Source organism: Barbus barbus, assembly GCF_936440315.1.
Source record: "Barbus barbus genome assembly, chromosome: 39".
Classification (NCBI taxonomy): domain Eukaryota; kingdom Metazoa; phylum Chordata; class Actinopteri; order Cypriniformes; family Cyprinidae; genus Barbus; species Barbus barbus.
The window spans coordinates 10,655,286-10,676,368 of record NC_136717.1 but is presented as its reverse complement, the minus strand read 5'-3'; the positions used below and the strand labels follow the sequence as shown (position 1 = coordinate 10,676,368).

Sequence of the window (21,083 nt, the reverse complement as noted above, 5' to 3'; positions counted from 1 at the left end):
CGTTTAGTGGCCATTTTACCTGAAATACACACACACACACACACAAATACCAATTCTATCTCATGACCAATTCGCACGTATTTTACAAGGGGGCTAATTCGTACAAATTTATACGTTTTTGTACGATTTCTGAGGGGTACATTTAAGTGCGGGGGTTAGGGGTGATCTAGTCTCAGCCTCAGACGTCACGCCTACAGAACGTTGGCTAAACGTCTGATGCATATGGCAGACTTATCTGGAAACACTTCGGGAGATTCGAATTCGTCATCGGATTGGTTGAATTATACAGGATTTCTGGAAGCCGTGTGTCGCGTTCTTTAATGTTCCGCCTGGAAACAAAAGTGGAGTGGCGCTAAACCCACTCGCGAAAGAAGAAAGCTTTACAACTGATGACGAGCGCTTGTCAGGATCGACTAAACGCTGAATTTTCAAAAGTATGTACAAATTTTAAAGTTTGCGGCATAGAATCTTTAAAAAATGTCCAAGAGTTTTGCATCAGAGTCTGTTATTGTGGCGACATTTCCACGCCCCTAAACTTGACGCGGAACAAAACGAAATGTGATTGGTTGCTTTACCTGTCAGTCATATGGCCTCTTGGGCGGGCCTTGGCCATTCAAAGCGGCCAAAGTTCCCAGACCTTCAGCCGTCAATCTGAAGGTCTGGCTAAGCAAGACTAGGGGTGGTCCTTTGTGCGAATTCCTATGAATTTGCCACCTCATAATATACATGCGATTTTATCAAAAATAATACATATTTTATAAAGATGGCTAATTCATATGACCTCACATATATGAATTAGCCACCTTGTAAAATATGTACAAATTGCCATGAGTTCGGGTTGGAAAACACACTAGTGTGGAAAAAAATGTCCTTGTCCATAGCCAACATTAATTTACCGTTTCCAACCAACTTATATCATAAACTTGGGGGGCACAGCTTTCATTTTGGTATTTGTGGAGTAAATACTGGCAGACATGTAGATAAAGAGTGAAATTAAATCGAACCATATCATTAAATATCCATCAAATAACTAAATGACTTACGGGAGAACTGGCAAATGAGTTTATCATGCCGAAAATATTCCGCCAATGTTGCAGAAACATATTCCATTAGTTTCAGACCTATTAAAAGGGTCCGCACTTATCAGAGGGCAATTTTCTGTCGACGATTAGACACTTTGTAGTCTAACTAGTTTTCCATTGCACTTAAGAGCACCTAAACACACAAACAGGCCCACACAAACCGATATACAAAGACACACACACACACAGCCCTGGTTAATTGCAGTGGCTGGAAAGGCATCATTAAGTAAAAGCGAGGAAATACATTTCTTAATGTGACTTAGTAATGCCCGGCCAATCAGACGGCATCAAAAGAATTAATGAGGGTGCTTTTGGGCCTAACATGACAATGTATTTATAGCAAGAACACACATACACATCCTAAACGCAGCACGGATGCTTGGCCTCTGTCTTCTTTCAAAAAGAGAGATGAAAGGAGTGTGGCAGCGAAGAGAACGGTGTGCCAGTACCCTAAGGCTTAGCGGGCATGCACACATGCACGTGTGAGGATGCATGCTATTTTACACACTTTAGGACGCACAGGGGTACATGAATCTAATACACTGCTATGCTGGGGTGTGTGGGAAATCCAGTGGTTTATAAGATGGAATCTTAACATCTCACTCTTAGCATAATCCTTGAATTATTCATGTCTAAACCGTCTTTAAAGATCCTATAAAATCAACAGTTTTGTGGCTTTTAGTCTAGTCTGTTAGCTTTGAGGCTAATGTGCTAACAATGAAGTTTTACTATGATCAAAATACTGATGACTCATCTTTTGCGGTGTACTTTTGACTAATAAAATGCTCTCTAGAATGGGAACATCCCATTTCCCTAAAGTATAAATACCACCTGGCTTCGACTAGCAATAACAAGTTGTAATTCACGGTTCCTCAGAGTATTTTTTGGAAGTGTTTGGGGAAGCTACTTTGAAACTGTAGCATCACAAACTGCAAGCTACTCATAATTTGAAGCAAATTCAATCTAAAAAAAAGTACAATCTAAGATAGCGGAGCTGCCATGCACCTGGAAAAAAGTTAGTACAGCACTACTTCTTTGGTTATTTACTGCCAAACACTTCTAGTTGTGCTAATGCTTATACTTTATTTCTTTTCCCAAGCATCAATTGTTTGAGAAAGAATTGGCTGGAATTTATTCACTTGTAATGTGTCTTCATTGCTTTGATTAATAATACAAACTTTGAAAATAAATGCAATTTACCATTACAAAACGAACCCATCAATATGCCCCACCCCAAATTTCCATTTCAATGGGAAATATGGGTTACCTTTATTCTGATAGCAGTCCTATGTAAAATTGTCCATGTGCAGACACACACATACATTTTGTTCAACATGTGTTGAGTATGCGACTGATATTATAAACAGAAATGGATTTTCATGGCCATGAAACGCACACACTCTCACAAACTGTAGAGCCCTTGAGTTCTTGTCCCTGAAAGTAACACGACACAGGACATGCATGATAGTGATTACACAAACCTTCATCAAAAAGCATCTATCCTTCTGTTTCTCCACTCCTTTCATCCTCTCCCCAACTGTCTTTCATTCTCACACGCCTTTTCTTTAGGTCAGCATGTCACGCTGGAGATCAGGTCATTACGAGCAACAGCAAAGAAAGAATTGTCACCTTGTCTTTAGATGTACGTGTATGTCTCTGTGTGTGTAGGTCATTGTGGTTATGCAGATTTGGACATGTTGCTTGGCAAATGCTATGATGTCATCCAAGGTTAGTTCTCCATCTGTTTTCCCTCTTATTGAACCCCTTCCGGAACACAAGAGATTATGTGTGTGTGGCAAAGCACGTCGGACAAATTCAGTCTTCTCAAACTTGCATGAAAAAGAGAATTCGAGATGTGTGTGCATCGTTGACTATCAGGAAAGATGGAAGTGCACCGCTTAGGCCACGGGGGAGCGGGAGTCAACGCTATTGCAATTACAAGAGAGAATGAGAGTGTAGAATCGTGCTGTGATTTGGTGTGTGCATGAGCACGTCAGGGTGAAAGGGTTGTGTATGCTTGTTGTTGTATGTGTGTGTGTGTGCCTCATAGCAGTAATTGTAATGGGACTCAAGGGGTCTGGTTTTGGCTGTCTCGGCGGCCCTCCACTTTCATTCCACACCTTCCCCCCATAATTAGGATCCGAGAAGGCCTGGTAATGTCCAGCCTCCTGGGGCTGTCTCAGTCGCTCTGCCTCAGATAAGAACCCTCACTCTGGGCACGCAGGTCAGTGCGTAGCCCTCGGAGAGAGCCGGAAACACATTCAGCGAGGGCGAGCCATCCGACCGAGCACCTGGCCGCTACACACGCTGATTTCCAAGTATCTGAGAGCAAATATCGAAGGAATAAAACCGTTTTATCCCACACTCCACATCTCATCATCGTTAAAAGGCTGGTTATTGACCATAAATTTGATCAGGCCATTGCCACATAAGAGATGCGCTTCTGATTGGCTATAAAGAGATCTCATTAGAACAAAGGCGTGATCAGATATAAACCCAGCCTGATAGGCTAATAAACGCAGGCATGGGGCGCGCTGCCAGTAATGTGTTTCTGCTCGTAATTTTTATGGGGATGTTTGGGAAGGCATTAACAGGAAAGATGGGCGCTTGCTGTGCGTAACTGCGCTGTGATAGGGGAGGTACAAGGGTGTGTGAACGCAGATGTGTTCACACTTAACCAGATCTTGGAAGCACGGAGAGGGAACTGTTGGCAACCGTGGAGAAGATCAAATCAGTGGTGTTATCTGAGTTTTGGCAAGACTGCTGGCAGAATGTTGGCAAAGGCTTGTACATATGCTGCAGAGGGTTTTTTAATGTCTGCTAATGGCGGTAGAAAGGTATAATCGATTGACTGACGAAAATTGGAAATGACAAGGTAAATAGTTCTGTTTGTACCTAGGGAGTCTTGCAGAGCCAGACTTTTGACTATCGGTATAAAGTCTGGTCCACATTGCCACTAATTCTGGACAAGAAGGACCACTTAAGCCTTGTTTATCCACTTTGAGTGTACTTTACTGACCATGAACTTGTAGGGACACGTTCGACATGATTGATTTTTCACCTTACCTGCAGCACTCAGTACAGAGTTGTCATCTTTAAACTCTTTCATACTCAAGTTGCACAAATGTGAATATCTTCTGGCCACCTCATATATCCATGTTTGTTGTTTCTGCTTATGTCTTCTGTTGTTTTTATTAGCATTTTCCTTTTTTTTTTTTTTTTTGTTCAGGGTTTCCCAACTCTGGCCCTCAAGGTCCACTGCCCTGCAGAGTTTATAGTCTCCAACCCTGCTCAAAAACAACAAGGTAATCACGGGCTGTATCTGAAATCACTCCATACCCTCATTTATTAGGCGGTGGACATCTTCTGGAATTCATTTGGCACAGTCCTAACAGTGCATGGGTATTCTCTTGCATAGTGGTCAAAAACCGCTGTCCTGCAGAGTTTACCTCCAACTCTAATCAAACACACTCGAACCAGCTAATCAAAGTCTTCAGGGCTGTTTGAAAATCACAGACAGGTTTGTTAAAGCAGATTAGAAATCAATTTTCAGGACTGCGGGTATCCAGGAGCAGAGTTGAACACCTTTGTTTTAGCAGTTAGCTGCTGAGTGTATTTCGGCTGTGCAATCTTGGGATTGAATGCGTGCACTCGATAATGTCCACTGTAGTTTTAGACACCACTACAAATAGCTGTCCCCTTAAATAGTGCCCTATATAAGGGTATATTCAGTATTACTAGAAAATTCAGGATTTGAGCTAATCTCTGCAGGACTGTGGACCTCGATTCTGGAAGAGCTCTTGAAAGCAAATTTACGATTCTGAGTGTTGCCACCTTGTGGACCCACCAATCAGTGCAGGCAATTCCAGGCAATGTACAGATAATGCATTCAATTGCAACAGCGTTTGATGAAATCTGTGCATGCAACATAGGGGCAAATGGACAATTGACCTGCAATTCTGCACATTCAGATGCAATAATTGTTGGTTTATGTAAATGCATCAGAAGAATGGGTCCCACTTAATATTAAGTGGCCTTTACTTCTGTGTACTTGCATAAAAAAATAAGTGCAATGTACTTATTGTGTTCATATTGTATTGCAAAACACTTTTGCTGCTATTGAGGTGGAATACTGGTAAGGTTAGGGACAGGTTTGGTGGTATGGATAAGGGTGGGTTAGCATGTAAGGGATGGGCCAACAGTGTAATTATAAATATAATTAAAGAAATTAATTACAGATGTAATTGCATGCAGATATTATTTTAAAATACAAGTACAATGTAAAAAGACAAATATTTACACAATAAGTGCATTGTATCATTGTACTTAATAAAATAGTAGAAATATAAAAATAGCTGCCCTCATGGATATTTCATTAAAAAAAAAGAAAAAGAAAAAGAAAAAAGAATAATGCTGTAAATCCGACAACCAGTTCTATCCAAGGAATTTGTACAACTCTTCCCCCCAGCTTGACGCTGACTCCCAGGAATTGCGTAAAGTCATCTAATCAAATTGAAGCTTGATATTTTTGTGAGTTATATGCATCAGACAGCTAGCGAATGGTCCTTGGACGTGCCGTCTGAAGCTACTGCCAATGCCATTTTACACATGGGTATCTCTCACACATACAAATGCATTTCAATCATTACAAGTGCTCAGCAATAACAATTATTATGATGATGCTGATGCTAATGATGATGATGATGACCCCTGGGGATGAAGACAGCGAGAGCTCCCCAGGCTTCTGCAGAATTATGGGGGAGCAGATTAAAGGCGGAAAGAGTGGGGCGAAGACAGGAAGAAGAAAAACATATTTTGCTAAAGTTTGTTGATGAGGTTGGCCATGCGTAGCTTATACAGTCATATCAGTACGACATTAAGCCAGCGTAACCACGGAAACACACACGGGGATTATATCAAAGAGAGAAAAACACAGAAGAGTGGAGAAGCAGAAATTAAAAGAGTAAAAATATGGTAGGGTGTTGCCTAGATTCCAGCTGCGCGTGTGTGTGTGTGTGAGCGTGTGCACGCAGCGTGCTCATTAGTGCTTAGAGACGACAGGAAACAGACATACTTGTCTTCCTGTGGAAACAGAAAAAAAGGAAAGTTTAAGTGTATGCCACCACAAACACACACACGGCCTGAGCTCAGTTGTCTGACTTTAATCAGACCTAAGACTCCATTTAACCGTCATACAACTTGAGCTCAGTACAGCTGCCAAAACACATTTGCCTTCTCACTCTCTCTCTCACACAAACACACACACACACACACATACACTTCCAACTTTCACCGAAGTCTCAGTTTTAACCAGAAAGACAAATAAAAATAGTTCCATTACTGATCACACTCAATCTACTGTAGCCTTGTTGCATAATCAACACAATGCTTATTTGGGATAACCGCAAGCATATATTGTCACCCAAACAAAGGGATTTTGGTGAAAATAAATATACCATGAAATATTAATTTTTAATAATGCAAGTACAAGCTTTCGTGTGTATAATTAAACAAATGTGTCTATAATTAAACAATTAAATAATATTTTAATACTAAAACATATAGCAATAAAATTAATTAATTAAAAAACTAAAGTTATCATTGATATCATTCTTTTTCTGTGCAAAGTCATACATTTATTACATGATTTCAGGTTCAATATGAATAAATTGCTTTTCAGGTGTATGTCACTGAATTTCTATGAACAAAGCAAATCATTAATCACGATTATTTGTATTACAATCATTCAACAGCCAAAATGTCATGATCATTACAGCCATAATCCACTCACATGCAGTAAACCAACTTTACCTAGAAGAGCACACAGACACGCATAGCTGGCCTCTCGCACTGGACCACATGGTGGATTTTAATCTTGAGGGACTGAAAGTTACTGGGCCATGCCAGGGGAAAGTGTGTGTGTGTGTGATCCCTTTAACAAGCGCAAGGCCCGTTTTTCTCTCAGCAGTGGAGTGAAACATAAGACACAGTACAGACAGACAGCTACAATTAAGATTAAACACACACACAACACAGCTGGAGTCAAGAACTTCCTGTGTGAACAATAGCTAATGTAACATTGTACACACTCACACACACACAAAAAGTGTGTTCTCAGCTGGGGTTAAGGGATAGAGGAGTTTGCAGACAGCCAGCGAGGCAGAACAACGAAGGATAAAAGGGAAGGAAAAGAGACGAGAGGAAAAGGATGTTAGCATGTTTAGCTTAGCTCAGCTATCAGAGTGTCAGCCTGAATACGAACAAAACACTTGCGGTAAAACGTGAACTGAAAGCAGCGTCAGTGTTCAAATGGCAGCACATCAACTTCTGAAATGAGGTCTTAAAAGATTTGAGACATGAAACCTTGTTGTTTCTAGTGTTGCTTTCGTCAACAAAAATTGTGACGAAATATCGTCGTCAACGAACCTTTATCACGTGACAAAAACGAGACGCGACGTAAATGCTGGTCATGTGACGATGATGATAATTAAATATATAATGCAATATTGTTGACGAATAAAAATGAGACTAAATGTGTTTTGCAAAATAAAAACTATGCTAAAATGTCTCTTCATTTTTGTTGACTAAAACGAGACGAAACAAAATGTTATAACGTTATTTCGTCTCGTTTAGTCGCGTTATTATTATTATTTTGCAGTATTTCTATTTCCTGTATCTCACTTCTGGGGCTGCATCAGGTTGCACTGCGCAGACGCAGGTGACATCACTTCCTCAAGCCCCACTCGCGGCATTATTTAGAAGACGACAACAGACATGTTAACATGTTTGGTTGGTAAAATAAATGTTGTAAATTCAAATCAGAGCGTCTTCCTTGTCTGGAATGGATGTATTCTTAAGTCTATAAGGTAACAATAATATAATAAGATAACCTTGTTTGAAATGGGTTTGGCTAAAAGAAAATTTTGGTTTCGTCTATACTACTAGCGCAGTGGTGGGCCGTCAGGGGAAGCAGGGCCTTCTCTGCTGGCCCTATAAAAAACAAAATTATGTGAAAAATTTTATTGATTATTTAGGTATCATTTTCATTTGTGTAATGTCCACTAAATTGCCTATGATTAGTTTAGTTGAGGTTGAACTGGAATATCCTACATAAAAAAAGTCCGAGGCCAGCACTACAGATAGCGCTACCCTTTTGTTGAAAGACGTCACACCTGATTTGTTACAAGCATTAGTGACAGAATCATCAGCCAATCAAATTTTGACTTTCAATGACAGCCCGCCCTCTGGGTCCAGCTACGTGCCCAGTGCTACCCCCAGCGTTAGACCGCCCCTTTAATCAGGGATTTCTAAGGTACGAACATGAAAGTAAACAAAAAGAAAATGGCAGCTGCAGTCATCGGCGCCGATCTACTAAAATCGTCTTTTTCAAGGCGCTCTTTTGCAGACAAAAGAGAATAACTGAGAAAGGAAGACCTGCATCCAAAGTGAATTCGCTAATAAAGGCCAGCAAAGGTTTTATGCGCCATTTCAACAATTGCAACTATGAGTGCTATCAGTGGCTAACATCTAGCACCGAGCACAAGTTATTTTGTTGGCTGTGTTTACTTTTAAATCTGAGTAAAGTGGCATGGACCCATGGACTATATTTACAAGTGACAGGTGAGTGCTTTATTATTTGATGAGTATTGTATCATGCACATTGTTATGGAGGTGTAGGTGGTGTGTTGATAATACTGTGGTGTGGTGTGTGGATGTCCAGCATTTGTACAGTTTTGCTGCTTTGGGCACGTCGTCATTTTAGAGTGACATGGATGTTCATAGTGACCCGTGTATTGGCGGATTGTTGATCAGCCGTCATTGTTTGTTGAGAGCCTGTGTGCAGCATAATATGTGCATTATATGCATATAGCTGCGTTAGCTGTAACAGAGATGTGTAAGATGTTTACAGTTGAAGTTGAGCTTTATTGTCATTCCGCTACATGTGGGGACATACAGTGGAACGAAATGTTGTGCCTCGCAGGACCACGGTGCTACATAAATACAGACATACAACAATGAAGTAAAAAAACACCATAAACCTATACAAAACTAACCTTGCTTACTGAAGGCCCTGACTAAAACCCCACGGTATGCCAATACTACTAGGTACTTATACTATATTGACTGGGTTAAATAGAATTACTAAAAAGAGACTAAAATGCAATTTTCATCGACTAAAACTAGACTAAATGTCATCAGTTTTTGTCGACTAAAACTAGACGAAAATAGTCATGGATACTTCTGACTAAAATAAGACTAAAAGAAAATTACTAAAAAGAGACTAAAATGCAATTTTCATTGACTAAAACTAGACTAAATGTCATCAGTTTTTGTCGACTAAAACTAGACTAAATGTCATCAGTTTTCGTCGACTAAAACTAGACGAAAATAGTCATGGATAATTCTGACTAAAATAAGACTAAAATGCTCAGACTTTTAGTTGGCTGAAACTTGACTAGACTAAAAAGAGTATGAACGTGACTAAAACTAATAAAAACTAAAATGACAGCTTCACACAAAGACTAGACTAAAACTAAAATTAAAACAGGCCACCAAAAACAACACTAGTTGTTTCACAAAAAAACACATTAAGCGTAAGTATAAATTTGTGTCCCATACTACAGTGTTCTGTAAAGAAAACAGTAAAAACAAAAGTACTATATTTGTCCTGTCTATTAAATCTAATCTCATTTACATCTCATTTGTTTTGAACATGTCAGCTTCTGTCACAGTAAAATAGAGGTCATCCTCTTCCCACAAATGCGCCTCATCCCACAAACCTTTTAAAACTGTGCCGTAAAATCGTAACAAATGATATCAGCGTGTGGCCAAAGAGAGAGATTGTTTCCGTCTTGCGTGTATGTGCCATCTCTCTCTCTCCCAAAGCAAAGCATCTGGAAAGACACTTCGCTCTTTTTAATAAAGGATTGCAGTGAACATGAGGAGTGTTTCTCTGTAAATATGCATGAGGCTACAGAATCCAGGCAGTTCAACAATATTCCTGCTATACTGTTAACCGGGAATTTTATAAAGCAACACACACTCACATATAAACAGCATGGTGTGTTCATACGCAGCCAAAAGTGTCAAAATATATTTCCCCCAGCGTACTTATAATGTAATATTCAATGTTCCCAGATGCTACATGCTAAGCTAAAACTAAAAGTTTCATTCAAACTTGTGATTAGCATAGTAAAGAATGTCTGTGGGTTTATGTAGCCATACTTACAGTAGTCAGTATGCTCAGAATCTGACTGGATTGTTTTGCAAAACTTGAAATTAACATTTTCTGAACCAAATTTAAGTCAAGTCAAGTCAAGTCTGCTTTATTGTCAATTCTTCCACATGTACGGCACATACATACAGAGAATTGAAATTGCGTTACTCTCAGACCCTTGGTGCATACAGTTAACATTAAACACATTCAAATACAGATAATACAGTTTAAACATAAGTACATACAACTATACAGCTATACAAATGAGGTCATTGTAGAAAAATAAAGAAATAGATAAAGTGGCATAAGGCGCATGGCAGAATAGATAGAGTGCAAACCTGTTAAATAAAAAAAAAACTGTGCAGATATATTTGTAGTGCAAAAAGAGCTTATCAATCTGAGGACATTGTAGAAAAAAAAAAAAAGAGATAAAGTGGCATAAGGCACATGGCAGAATAGATAGAGTGCAAATCAGTTAAATAAAACAAAAACTGTGCAGATATAGGTGTAGTGCAAGAAGAGCTTGTCAGTAGGGAGAACAGTCCTTATATCAGACTATCCGAAGAGGTAGTTTGCATTCAATGCTGGATGAGGTAGTGATCAGTCCAATGTTGCACAAATGACAGGTGCTGGTCACAGTTTTTAAGTTGGTGAGACCTTTAGCGTTAAGGTGAATGTGGGACTCCAAATATGTGCCATTTGAATGCACTTTTAGCATTTAGACAGCATCAAAACACTCTTGTTTTAAAGAAAATACTTAAAATATCTTGTTAACTTTTGTCCCAAATCTGATCAAATCTCCCTATGGATACATTTAGGAATGTCCTCATTCATAAATAAAATAAATATGTTTAGCAGTTCGGTTTTAGTATGCATTCATTACAAATAGCTTCATTTAAAAACAATTGGAGTCTGTGGTATTTAAATGCATGTGTGTGTATGTATGAGTGTGAGAAGAGAGAGAGTGCTACTTTTGACAGCAAGGTGAAACATCCGTGTGCTAGTTACATGAGTAGATATGTGTGTATGCCTCTCTCTCTCTCTGTGTGTGTGTGTGTGAAAGCTCTATGAATGGTTCCTGAAGTGCTCTCCTCAAACATAGCTGCAGCACATTCTCCTCTCTCAGAGCTAGCGTAGGAGGAAACCAGCACTGATACGCCTCTCTGGATTTCAACCTTATCATAGAAAACTGCCTACACACACAGAACGAGAGAGAACGAGAGAGAACGAGAGAGAGGGGGAGAGAGAGAGAGAGAGAGAGAGAGAGAGAGAGAGAGAGGGAGAGAGAGAGAGAGAGAGAGAGAGAGAGAGAGAGAGAGAGATGACAATAGACTCTGTCTCTCTCTCAGACAGTCAGACGTTCAGTCCGTTTTTAATCACGGACATTCAGTGCAGCCTGAAAAGAGTCTCTGTCCTGAGCCCTGCACTCTCCTACAGCTTAAACAATGCACTGCTCACACACACACACACACACACGTTCAGATTCTCATTAAAATCCTGTGACTATTTCCCAATTGCCTCAACCAGCCAAATGGGGGAGAAATCTGTTTCTGTGTCTTGTACACACACACACACAATTCAGAATAGCTAGAAATACGAAAGTGCCATATTAAGATACATCAGTAAAATCTATGTCTCAAAGGTTTATCTTTTATTTGCTCAGGAGATTAAGATCTAAAAAAAATTCAGATGTTTTTTCTGAAAAGTTTATCATCATATAAAAAAGACAGTGAGACATAGAAAGAGTATCAAGGTATACAATTCAAGTTAACTTAGATCTTCTTAACCTAGTTCATATTGAGACCTATTTATTTATTTTGGAATTCTATCCTGTCATTCGGTAACATTTTAGTATATGGACCAATTCTCACTATTAATAATTAGTTAGTAGTGTGAACTGGACCTAAAAATTATATGTGATTCTTGTAAAACTCTACAAGTGTAGGTTTACTAGAGTTTTTTTTCTTTATCATATTTAAATTTGCAATGTGCTTTTCATTGAATCTCATTGCTGTCTGTGAGAAACTATTGAGATATTTAAGAGATTTTTCTTTTTACATGAAATGTATGGCGATTATGTATTTCAAGGATACTGTTATTTGGGGCACAGAAGGTACAACAGAGGATCTATATAAAAAAGTAGTACAATTTCTCTGTCCCCATCCATCTTCTTTCCACTTTTATCTCTCGCAGTCTCATTCTTTCGAGCATCTATTGTTCTGCCTGCATTCATTGCCCTGTCTCTCTCTCTCCTTCAGCTGTAATTGTGATGGGTGAGCTGATAATTGTAATTACGTTCTCTAGGTAGAGAGTGTGTTTGAGGGGTGGGGGTTTAACTTCAAGGGGTGCAGACCCATCTGAGCAGCTCACGCAGGCTCCGAAAATGTCAGACTGTGGAACAATATTGGTCACACACACAGACGCACATACACAGACAGTATAATGGGTACACTGACTAGACGGCGGAGGGCAGTGCATCGCCACACTGACTCGAGCCAATAATACAGAACTCTAGTGGAGAGCAGTGGATCCAGCACACACACACTCATCAAATGTTGTCTTCACCTCCAGCCTGGACTGCCACATCGCTTCCTCCACCTCTTCCTCATTACCCTGAGCTTTCTCAAGACCAGAGTACACAACTGACGAACCAGAAAACAAATATACACCCAAAAGAACATTTTTAAATGTTTTAACATATTAAATTATCTAAAATGATCACTTTATGACTAATCTATCTATCTATCTATCTATCTATCTATCTATCTATCTATCTATCTATCTATCTATCTATCTATCTATCTATCTATCTATCTGTCTGTCTAGACATACATAATGGAGCTTAGTTATTCTAGATGCATTTACTCAGTTAAAGATCTTATCCTTTTTGTTGCTGCGCAGTGCCAAGACCTGTTGGGTAGGAGTGACGTGTGCTGCCGTGTGCGTCTGAGGCTGGTACAGGTGCAGAGATCAGCATGGAATGCCGTTCATCTGCGCCGCCCATCTGTGCGCCACTGTCTGCAGCCAGCCACTAATGCCGGGGATAAGGGACAGGCTAACGGCATGAGTCGCCCACCCACACACACGCGCACAGAAAAGCCACTCAGCCAGATAATTACGGATGCGTCCTGGGCAGAGGCTTAAACACACACTCGGAGCCGTTGCCGCTAACAGCGTTCATTAAAACCAACACTGCAAAGGTCAGAGGTCACCCACTGCTAAAGACGGATGCTTGCCACTCCATTGCCTCTCTACTAGCGCTACTCTCTCTCGCTGGCCTAAAAACAAGTTGATTTCTCGCTCTGCTAAAATAAGTGAAAGAGAAGGATGAAAAAAGATAATGAGAAACCAAGTTTACCTGCCATCAGGCGCAAGAACACCAAGTTGCTGTTTAAATATGCCTCTAATCAAATCATCTCCCCCGCCTGCCACTCTGCTAATTCAATAAAGGCAACAACTTGTCATTGTTATTTAAAGTAATTTTCAATGTAATCAAGTGGTATTAATAAGCATGCTGCCTCTCATTACCGACTCAACCTGCCTTCCGAAGTGCTCAGAGCGCAGTGTGTGCGTGTCAGCGTGACAGAGAGGCTGTTGTGTGCCTGTATGTGTGTGTTAGAACATTATGCATGCGCTTATGACTCATTGTGTGTGTGTCTGTGTGGGCGGACATGAGTTCCATGGTAGTTTTGTTCTTGTTGCTTGCAGTGACAGAACGGAGTTGCATCTCTTGGCTTCGTTTCGTGCAAGATATTCATGCAAAAGTTAGAGAAAGGTAAAGAAGTTGCAGAGGTGAACACAAGGCGAATATTCTCTTACAGAAGTAGAGAATGGCATAGATAGATAGATAGATAGATAGATAGATAGATAGATAGATAGATAGATAGATAGATAGATAGATAGATAGATAGATAGATAGATAGATCAAACACTATTATCCTAATATGTTTGTTGACATTTGCATGTTGCAAATTACAAATTAATTTTTAAGTTCTTTTGTAATTGCAAAAAAATGCATTGAATGCAAAAGCAGCTGAAATAAATCTGCAAGGCTATCTTTCAAACGACACCCGTGTTACAAATGCATTGAGCCCTTCTGAAGGTAAAGTGGGATCATGACAGAGTGATCCCGCAGAGAGCTGAGCCCTAAAAAGAAATGAAGCACGTCGGAAATTTCCACTGCACGGATCATAAGAGAAATGAGTTATCATTACGATGCGTCATATTCAGACACAATCCAAGATTATGTATTTCAACTAGGCAGAAATTATTGCGAGCTGACTGCGAGATGTTCAGAGGTGTCGATTTGGGAGAAACTTGAGGAAAACGCAGACGCTGGAGTTTTTGTTTGCGCAGCACGTCAAAGTTGCACCCAGAAAAATCAACTTAATAGATAGCAAAGTTATTTCTGGATCCATTTTATCTGCTTTCTCAGTCTGTTTTCCCAGATTTTACTCAAATAAAGGATGACAGGAGAGAGGGGTTTGAACTAAAGGAGAGATAATGAGAAAGTTAATCGGATGCAACACACACACACGAGTGTGTGCTCATTAGACAACAGTTTTCTGGGTTGTCTGGTGGCTTCATTAGGCTGTAAAGAATGCCACTGAGTACCCTAGAGCCACATAAGAAAGAGAGAAACGTAAAAGAGACGCAACAGAAAGACAGGCAAACTTAAGCTGGTCTTTATTAAGGCGGTCCGTCAGCTGCTCCTCTAGCTAATATAGAGCCTCCACACTAATAAAAAAGAAAAAGACAAATAGCGATCCATCACACATCCCCCATCAGCCCCTTTTCTCCCGCTCCGAACAGAAGATTATGCCCCGGACGGCTCTGGGGTGGAACCGTGATCGTGAGTGTCAGTCAGAGAGAAAGAAAAGGAACATACTGACTAATAGGGCTACATCGATCGGGAAATGTCTACTTAAATGCAGCAGTAGTCTGTCACCTACAAAGTAAGGCTATTAAAACAGGACTGTACATGTGTGTGTGTGTTCTAGTATGTATCAATACGGGATTCGCACATTTAAAAACATCCAACAGTATGTGAGTTTTCGCATGTACACGTTTGAGGACGCGTATATGCATTTTGGTGCAATCTGAGCTGTGACCTGCTTATCGGAATAAATAATTGACCAAAAATAACACTTCTTCTGAGAGAGCACAGCGTGTCATCTTTATACCCTTGATCTATTTTCATAATTCAGTGTGGAATACAGCGGCGCCCCAATTTACAACAACCCAGAATCCTGAACTATATATGAAGATCCAGAGTATTTATAGTTCGCTCTTCATACCCTCATTATAAATATGTTCATGAATGCTTTTAAAGTAGTAATTGGTAATTCTGACTGAACCTCTTATGTATTTGTCCAAAGCATCTGGGATGGAACTCTACATTCAACAACTGACTAAAATATTTATTTATTATATTATGCAGATTATCAGAAAAAATACTAAACTTTTGCAAAAGCTAATATAATATAACATAATATAATATAAATATCTTATTTAAGGGTCATAATGCTGATATCTCTAAAAGTGTGTTTCCGAGAACTAATGCGGAACGATTTGACATCATGACATGCTTTCTGTGGTTTCAGTTGCCTTCTATACTTCCTCAAAAAAAAAAAAAAAACTCAGAGTACTGAGTTAACACAATGGCTGTCTCAACCCCTTTGGTGAGCTGCGTATTTAACATTTGAGGCACTTTGAAAGCAGCTGTGATGCTCTAAAATGTCTATAAATCTCCAAATATAATGGTTATAGTGTTAGGGTCAGCTGTTTATAATGCCCAGTCTTGGTAGCTCAGTTTTGACACGCACTTGATAAATATCCAACAGTGTTTAAACTAAGGTAAAACGATGAAGAAAACTTCAAAGCCGCGCATTTGTTTGCGTAATAGACGGAGATACGCAACACCATGTGCCATTTCAAGATGCTAAGGGGACTTTAAAAGAGAAAAAAGGGGAAAAGAAACAGCCCAAAATGTGAAGTCGATGGACTTAAAGTGCATAAATAAAGTATTCTATATAAATCTCGCAGCGATGCGCACTACATCTTCTCAGCATCAGCACCATCATCCCGCAATCACAGATGAGATGAGACGCGCCCGGTCCGATAAGACTCCTCGTTGCCGGTGCGCTCGGGGGAGGGTTTGGTCGCTCAAGGGGTTAATAAGACACTCCATGCGTCAGACACATGACAGTATATGTGCGAACTCAAGGAGAGAAAAAAAGTCCCACACACACTTTTTCGAGCCGAAATGGCACACGCAGCCGTACGCAATTCTCACAACATTCGCGTTGGAGTCGAGCGGAGGGTAAAAGCGCGTCCTCAGCGCGGGCGAGATGGAGACACTCGGCGCTCTCCGCATGCATGTTCAGCTCGGGTCTTACCTTAACACGTTCCAGCTCTTGAGAGGGTCCAGGTCTGAGATTATAGAGACCATGCTTGAGGCTCGGGCAGCTCGGGCTTTGCTCGGACAGAATGCGGCTGAATGAGTGAGTGAGTGAGCGCTGTTACTCCGACTGTCTCTCTGCACTGCTCTGAGTGTGATAAGCGCTGAGAACAGGCTCTCTTTCCTCCGCCCCTCACAATCACTCCAGCTCTGCCTCTCTCTCTCTCACCGCCTCATCTCTATACGAACCTCTTCTGTGTAATAACCGACTCAATGTATACAACCTTTTCCGTAGACACTGCCGAATGAATAGGCTTACCTGGCGCTTTTATGCTTCTTGTGAATTTTTAAAAGAGATTTTTTTTACAGAGGCGGGCCTCTATAACTCTGTGTTATGATACCAAGTGCCAACGTTATCTACTTTAATGTCTGAATTCCACAGTTAAAATAGATAAGTAGGCCTATCAATAACGCTTTATGTGGTCAAGCTTCAAATTAGGCATGCTTAAGTTACAATTCAAAGCATTTAATACAGTGTACTTATAATGTACAAACTGTGCTGGTCTGCAAAACTAATAAGAGAAGGTTAGGGCTAGTGTTATGACTAAGGTCTCTGATGTTTTTGCACACTTTGCAGAACCATTAGTCACCCACTCCCCATTGTTCACTGTATTGATATAAGAATAAATAAATAATAATGTTTAAATTTGTTAAAATTAAGATGCACATTTTTAAATGAAGATGTCATTTAGTTTAAATGTACCTGTATTGTAACAACACAAATATAACAGTAAAACATCTAATACTGTACATGGGATATAAAAAGCTATATACAATTAATTATTTAATAATGATTGCAATAATGCTAAAAGTCCTAATAACAAAGTGTACAAGTTACTCCAAGTAATTACACATTATTTACATTATTACCCAGATAGCACATCTGCAAGATGTCTGTCAAAGATCTCTTGATCTGGAAAACATCTGTATGTTTACAAACGTCTTTCAGATGTCAGTTTTACATACATTAACATCATAAACATCTTAAAGACATCTAATACACGTCTATTTGACATCTGATAGGAAACTTCCAATAGATGTATTTCAGATGAGCAAAGACTAAAAAGATGTAAATGCAGCCATACGTGTACGTGTGCTATCAGGGACATTCATTTGTATTATTTACTAGGCTACATACCAGATGTAGACGCTTTAAAACGTGAACTAACCCCCCCCCCCCCCCCCCCAACCCCCTTTGTATTTTCTGTAATAATCAGAAAATCAGAATCATTCAAAATGTCTTTGATACTGTCATTTGCTGTGGAAGCCCGGGTCTCTGTCATTAAACACTGATAACACTGATAGTATAGCCTGAAATACTTTGTTGCGAACTATACCAATGACCAAGAACAGTTCACCACACATTTCTTGGAAAATTTTCATCTTAAAATGGCCATCTTAAAATGGAAATGTTGTTTTGTCATAAACTGTTACAAGGAGAAGAAGAAGAGAGGGAAAAAACGGTTAGGTCTGTGACTCAAATGAAAAGTCAGGCAACCATTCCACGTGACATTATTGTATCTAACAAAACTTACTTCCTGTTTGAGACATCACCACATCCTGTTTTAGGGCTACCACCTTGTCAGCGCTTTAACTGTAGATATTTACCACACAGAAACTGTTAATTCAGATTCATGAAAGTAAAACTACTTGTGGTGTTCATATTAATGAAAAACCTGGTCAATTTTGTGCATGAGTTTAAAAGTGAGTTAAATAAAGAAATAAAACTGCATACATGAAGTTTGAATTTCCGGTGTATCTCTTGCTCAATATCATTAGGGGAGAGTTCTCCTTCCGTTTTTATTTTTATTTTTTATTTTTATTTTACTGTAGCAGGGGCAGAAGGGCAAAAACAAGTAAGAATATAAAAAACAACAACAATAATACAAGAAACAACAATCTATCTGCTATTAAAAAAAGTATTCTTTTCATGTTAAAATGTGAATTTGTATTGAGATCTCTAACCTACCCAAAGTAGGCCACTATGTTTGAGAATGGTTCAGTTCTCTTGAAATTAAGAGTATGGATGCATTAAAGAGATAAGCACATTTCACCCAAAAATGAAAATTCTGTCATTAATTATTCACCCTCATATTGTTCCAAAACCATAGGACCTTCATTCATATTCAGAACACAAATTCAAATATTTTTGATGAACTCCAAGAGCTTTCTGACCCTGCATAGACAGCAACACAACTAAAATGTTTAAGAAAGGTAGTAAAGTTATAATTAAAATAGTACATGTGATATCAGAGGAATGCATACGCATGCGTAGTGGTCGTGAATGCTTGTCAAAGACTGACACCAAAGAGAAGAAATTGTTAAATAAAGACATTATTTTTGTTTCCTTCGTGCACAAAAAAAGTATTCTCATAGGTTCACACAATTATGGTTGAACCACTGATGTCACATGGACTATTTTAATTATGTCCTTACTACCTTTCTGGGCCTTAAACATTTTAGTTGTGTTGCTGTCTATGCAGGGTCAGAAAGCTCTTGGATTTCATAAAAAATATCTTAATTTGAGTTCCGAAGATTTTTGGGTGAACTATCCCTTTAAGTCAAATAATCAGAGATATAAATAGTCACAGTAACTGAAAAACAAACAAACAAACAATATAGAACATACTTTATCCCCCAAAATATAATTGTGTTAAATAATTTTTTTCCAGTGTAAAAAGTAAAAAGCCTGAAGAAAAAAAGAGGATGTTTGATGAATATGTTTAAAATTATGTTAAAAAGATGAAGATAGAGACTCCAGTCATATATATTTTTTCTTTTACATAGGGTGACCGGCCCTCAGAGTGGCCACTATTTTTAGATATCATGACTAGGCAAACTAAATATAACTATATAGTTTAACCCCCATATTAATCAGACATATTCAGTTATGGAATTAATTAATCATAGAGTAGGTGACAAATCTGTTATTTCTGCAATGGTCAGTCCCACCAGGATTTCATGGGGCTTTTTTCCAATTAATGCAGCCCCAAAATGACTGATTATTGCATTGTGCTGACATTTGCAGCACTATGTAGTGAAAACCCACCAATAACCATTATGTACTTGTGTAATTAGTGTTAGTGATGGAAAGAGTACAATTAACTGTAAAAAAATGTTTGCCCATATTTACTAAAATCAGTTGTGGTCCTGGTTCCCTATATACATACATCAATGGTGACAGAAATAACTGTTGCTGAAAATACAGAAGTGTGTTAGATGGATGCTTGGACATGGTGATGGATTACACTACTCTAAATGTTAATCGTTTTAAACTGTTTTTATTATTTAATAGTTCAATTGTTGTTGTCAATAGGCCTATGTCATAGTTCTGTTATCGATGTATTATAGTTGTCATATTGTTTTTCAATATTGAAATTGCATTCGAAATAAAAAATGCATATTCAGTAAAATAATGGGTTTTTTATTGGTGAAATCAAGAAATGTAATTACTACATGGAAAATCTTGGAGGGCATTAAATAAAATGCACTGATTTTGTGTGACGCTACATCCACAACAGCAGATGTCAGTATAAATCGGAGACTACAGTCGCATTGGCCAAGAAAACAAACAAAAGACTTCTTGCATCTTAAAATTCAATACTAAAACAGCATGTGCAACCTATTTACTTTTGATGTAACATATTTTGGAGAAGGACAATGGAGTAAGACCTGAATATGGGTTTGCTAACACAATGCTACTGGTTAGCATTAGCCATTAGCCATATCTGCAAGTTAGCAGAGAAGCTAAGCATGTAGTATGAAACCATTTTATTCCTCATTAGCAAAATTTCTAGCAAGATTTTTATTGTCTAATATCAATAATGTAGCAATATATGAAGCACAACTCACACAGAAGTCACTTTTGCGAAATCTTTGAAGAAGCCTTTCACCCTCATGCGTAGTTCTTGATCATGTGGATTCCTATTGAAATGACAGGATTTTGGCCCCAAAAAAAGCTGAACAATGATAAATGTGACGCACGCTGATTAACCATGCACAATAAAATCATGAATGTGTAGTAGGAAAGCCAGAAACCTAATAGGCTAGCACTACTAGCAATTACGTCTTCACAAGGAAAGTCTACATTTACGTCATCCCCACAAACCACCCGAAAAGCCACAGGTCCAGTACTTAAGCTCACAAAGTTTGGCTAAAAGCAACTAATAAACATTATAACCACACTAACCAATCACGCTAAATAACAAGCAAAGAGGTCTGTTTAACAAACCCACAAGAAAGCAGAATCCTGGTTTCTGGAAAGCGGTGGGTTTGTGTGGGTGTGAGAGTGTTATTCTTAAACATAGCTTCTTAAAACATGTGC

The 21,083-nt window shown here is 39.0% G+C and overlaps 1 protein-coding gene across 23 annotated transcripts in view; it reads right to left on the bottom strand.

The window, feature by feature from the left end:
• LOC306858326 (CUGBP Elav-like family member 2) overlaps window positions 1–16,899 on the bottom strand; it is a 145,603-nt gene extending 128,704 nt beyond the window's left edge. For 19 of the 23 annotated variants that reach the window (XM_079398788.1, XM_079398809.1, XM_079398808.1 and 16 more), the window contains exon 1: window positions 16,698–16,881. In XM_079398788.1, coding sequence (XP_079254914.1) covers window positions 16,698–16,750 — 53 coding nt within the window. In that variant the 5' untranslated portion in view covers window positions 16,751–16,881. Of the gene's footprint in view, window positions 1–16,697 lie in introns of all 23 variants that reach the window. The other 4 variants (XM_079398790.1, XM_079398796.1, XM_079398801.1 and 1 more) reach the window with 1 other exon arrangement.
• Between the last annotated feature and the right edge of the window lie 4,184 nt (window positions 16,900–21,083).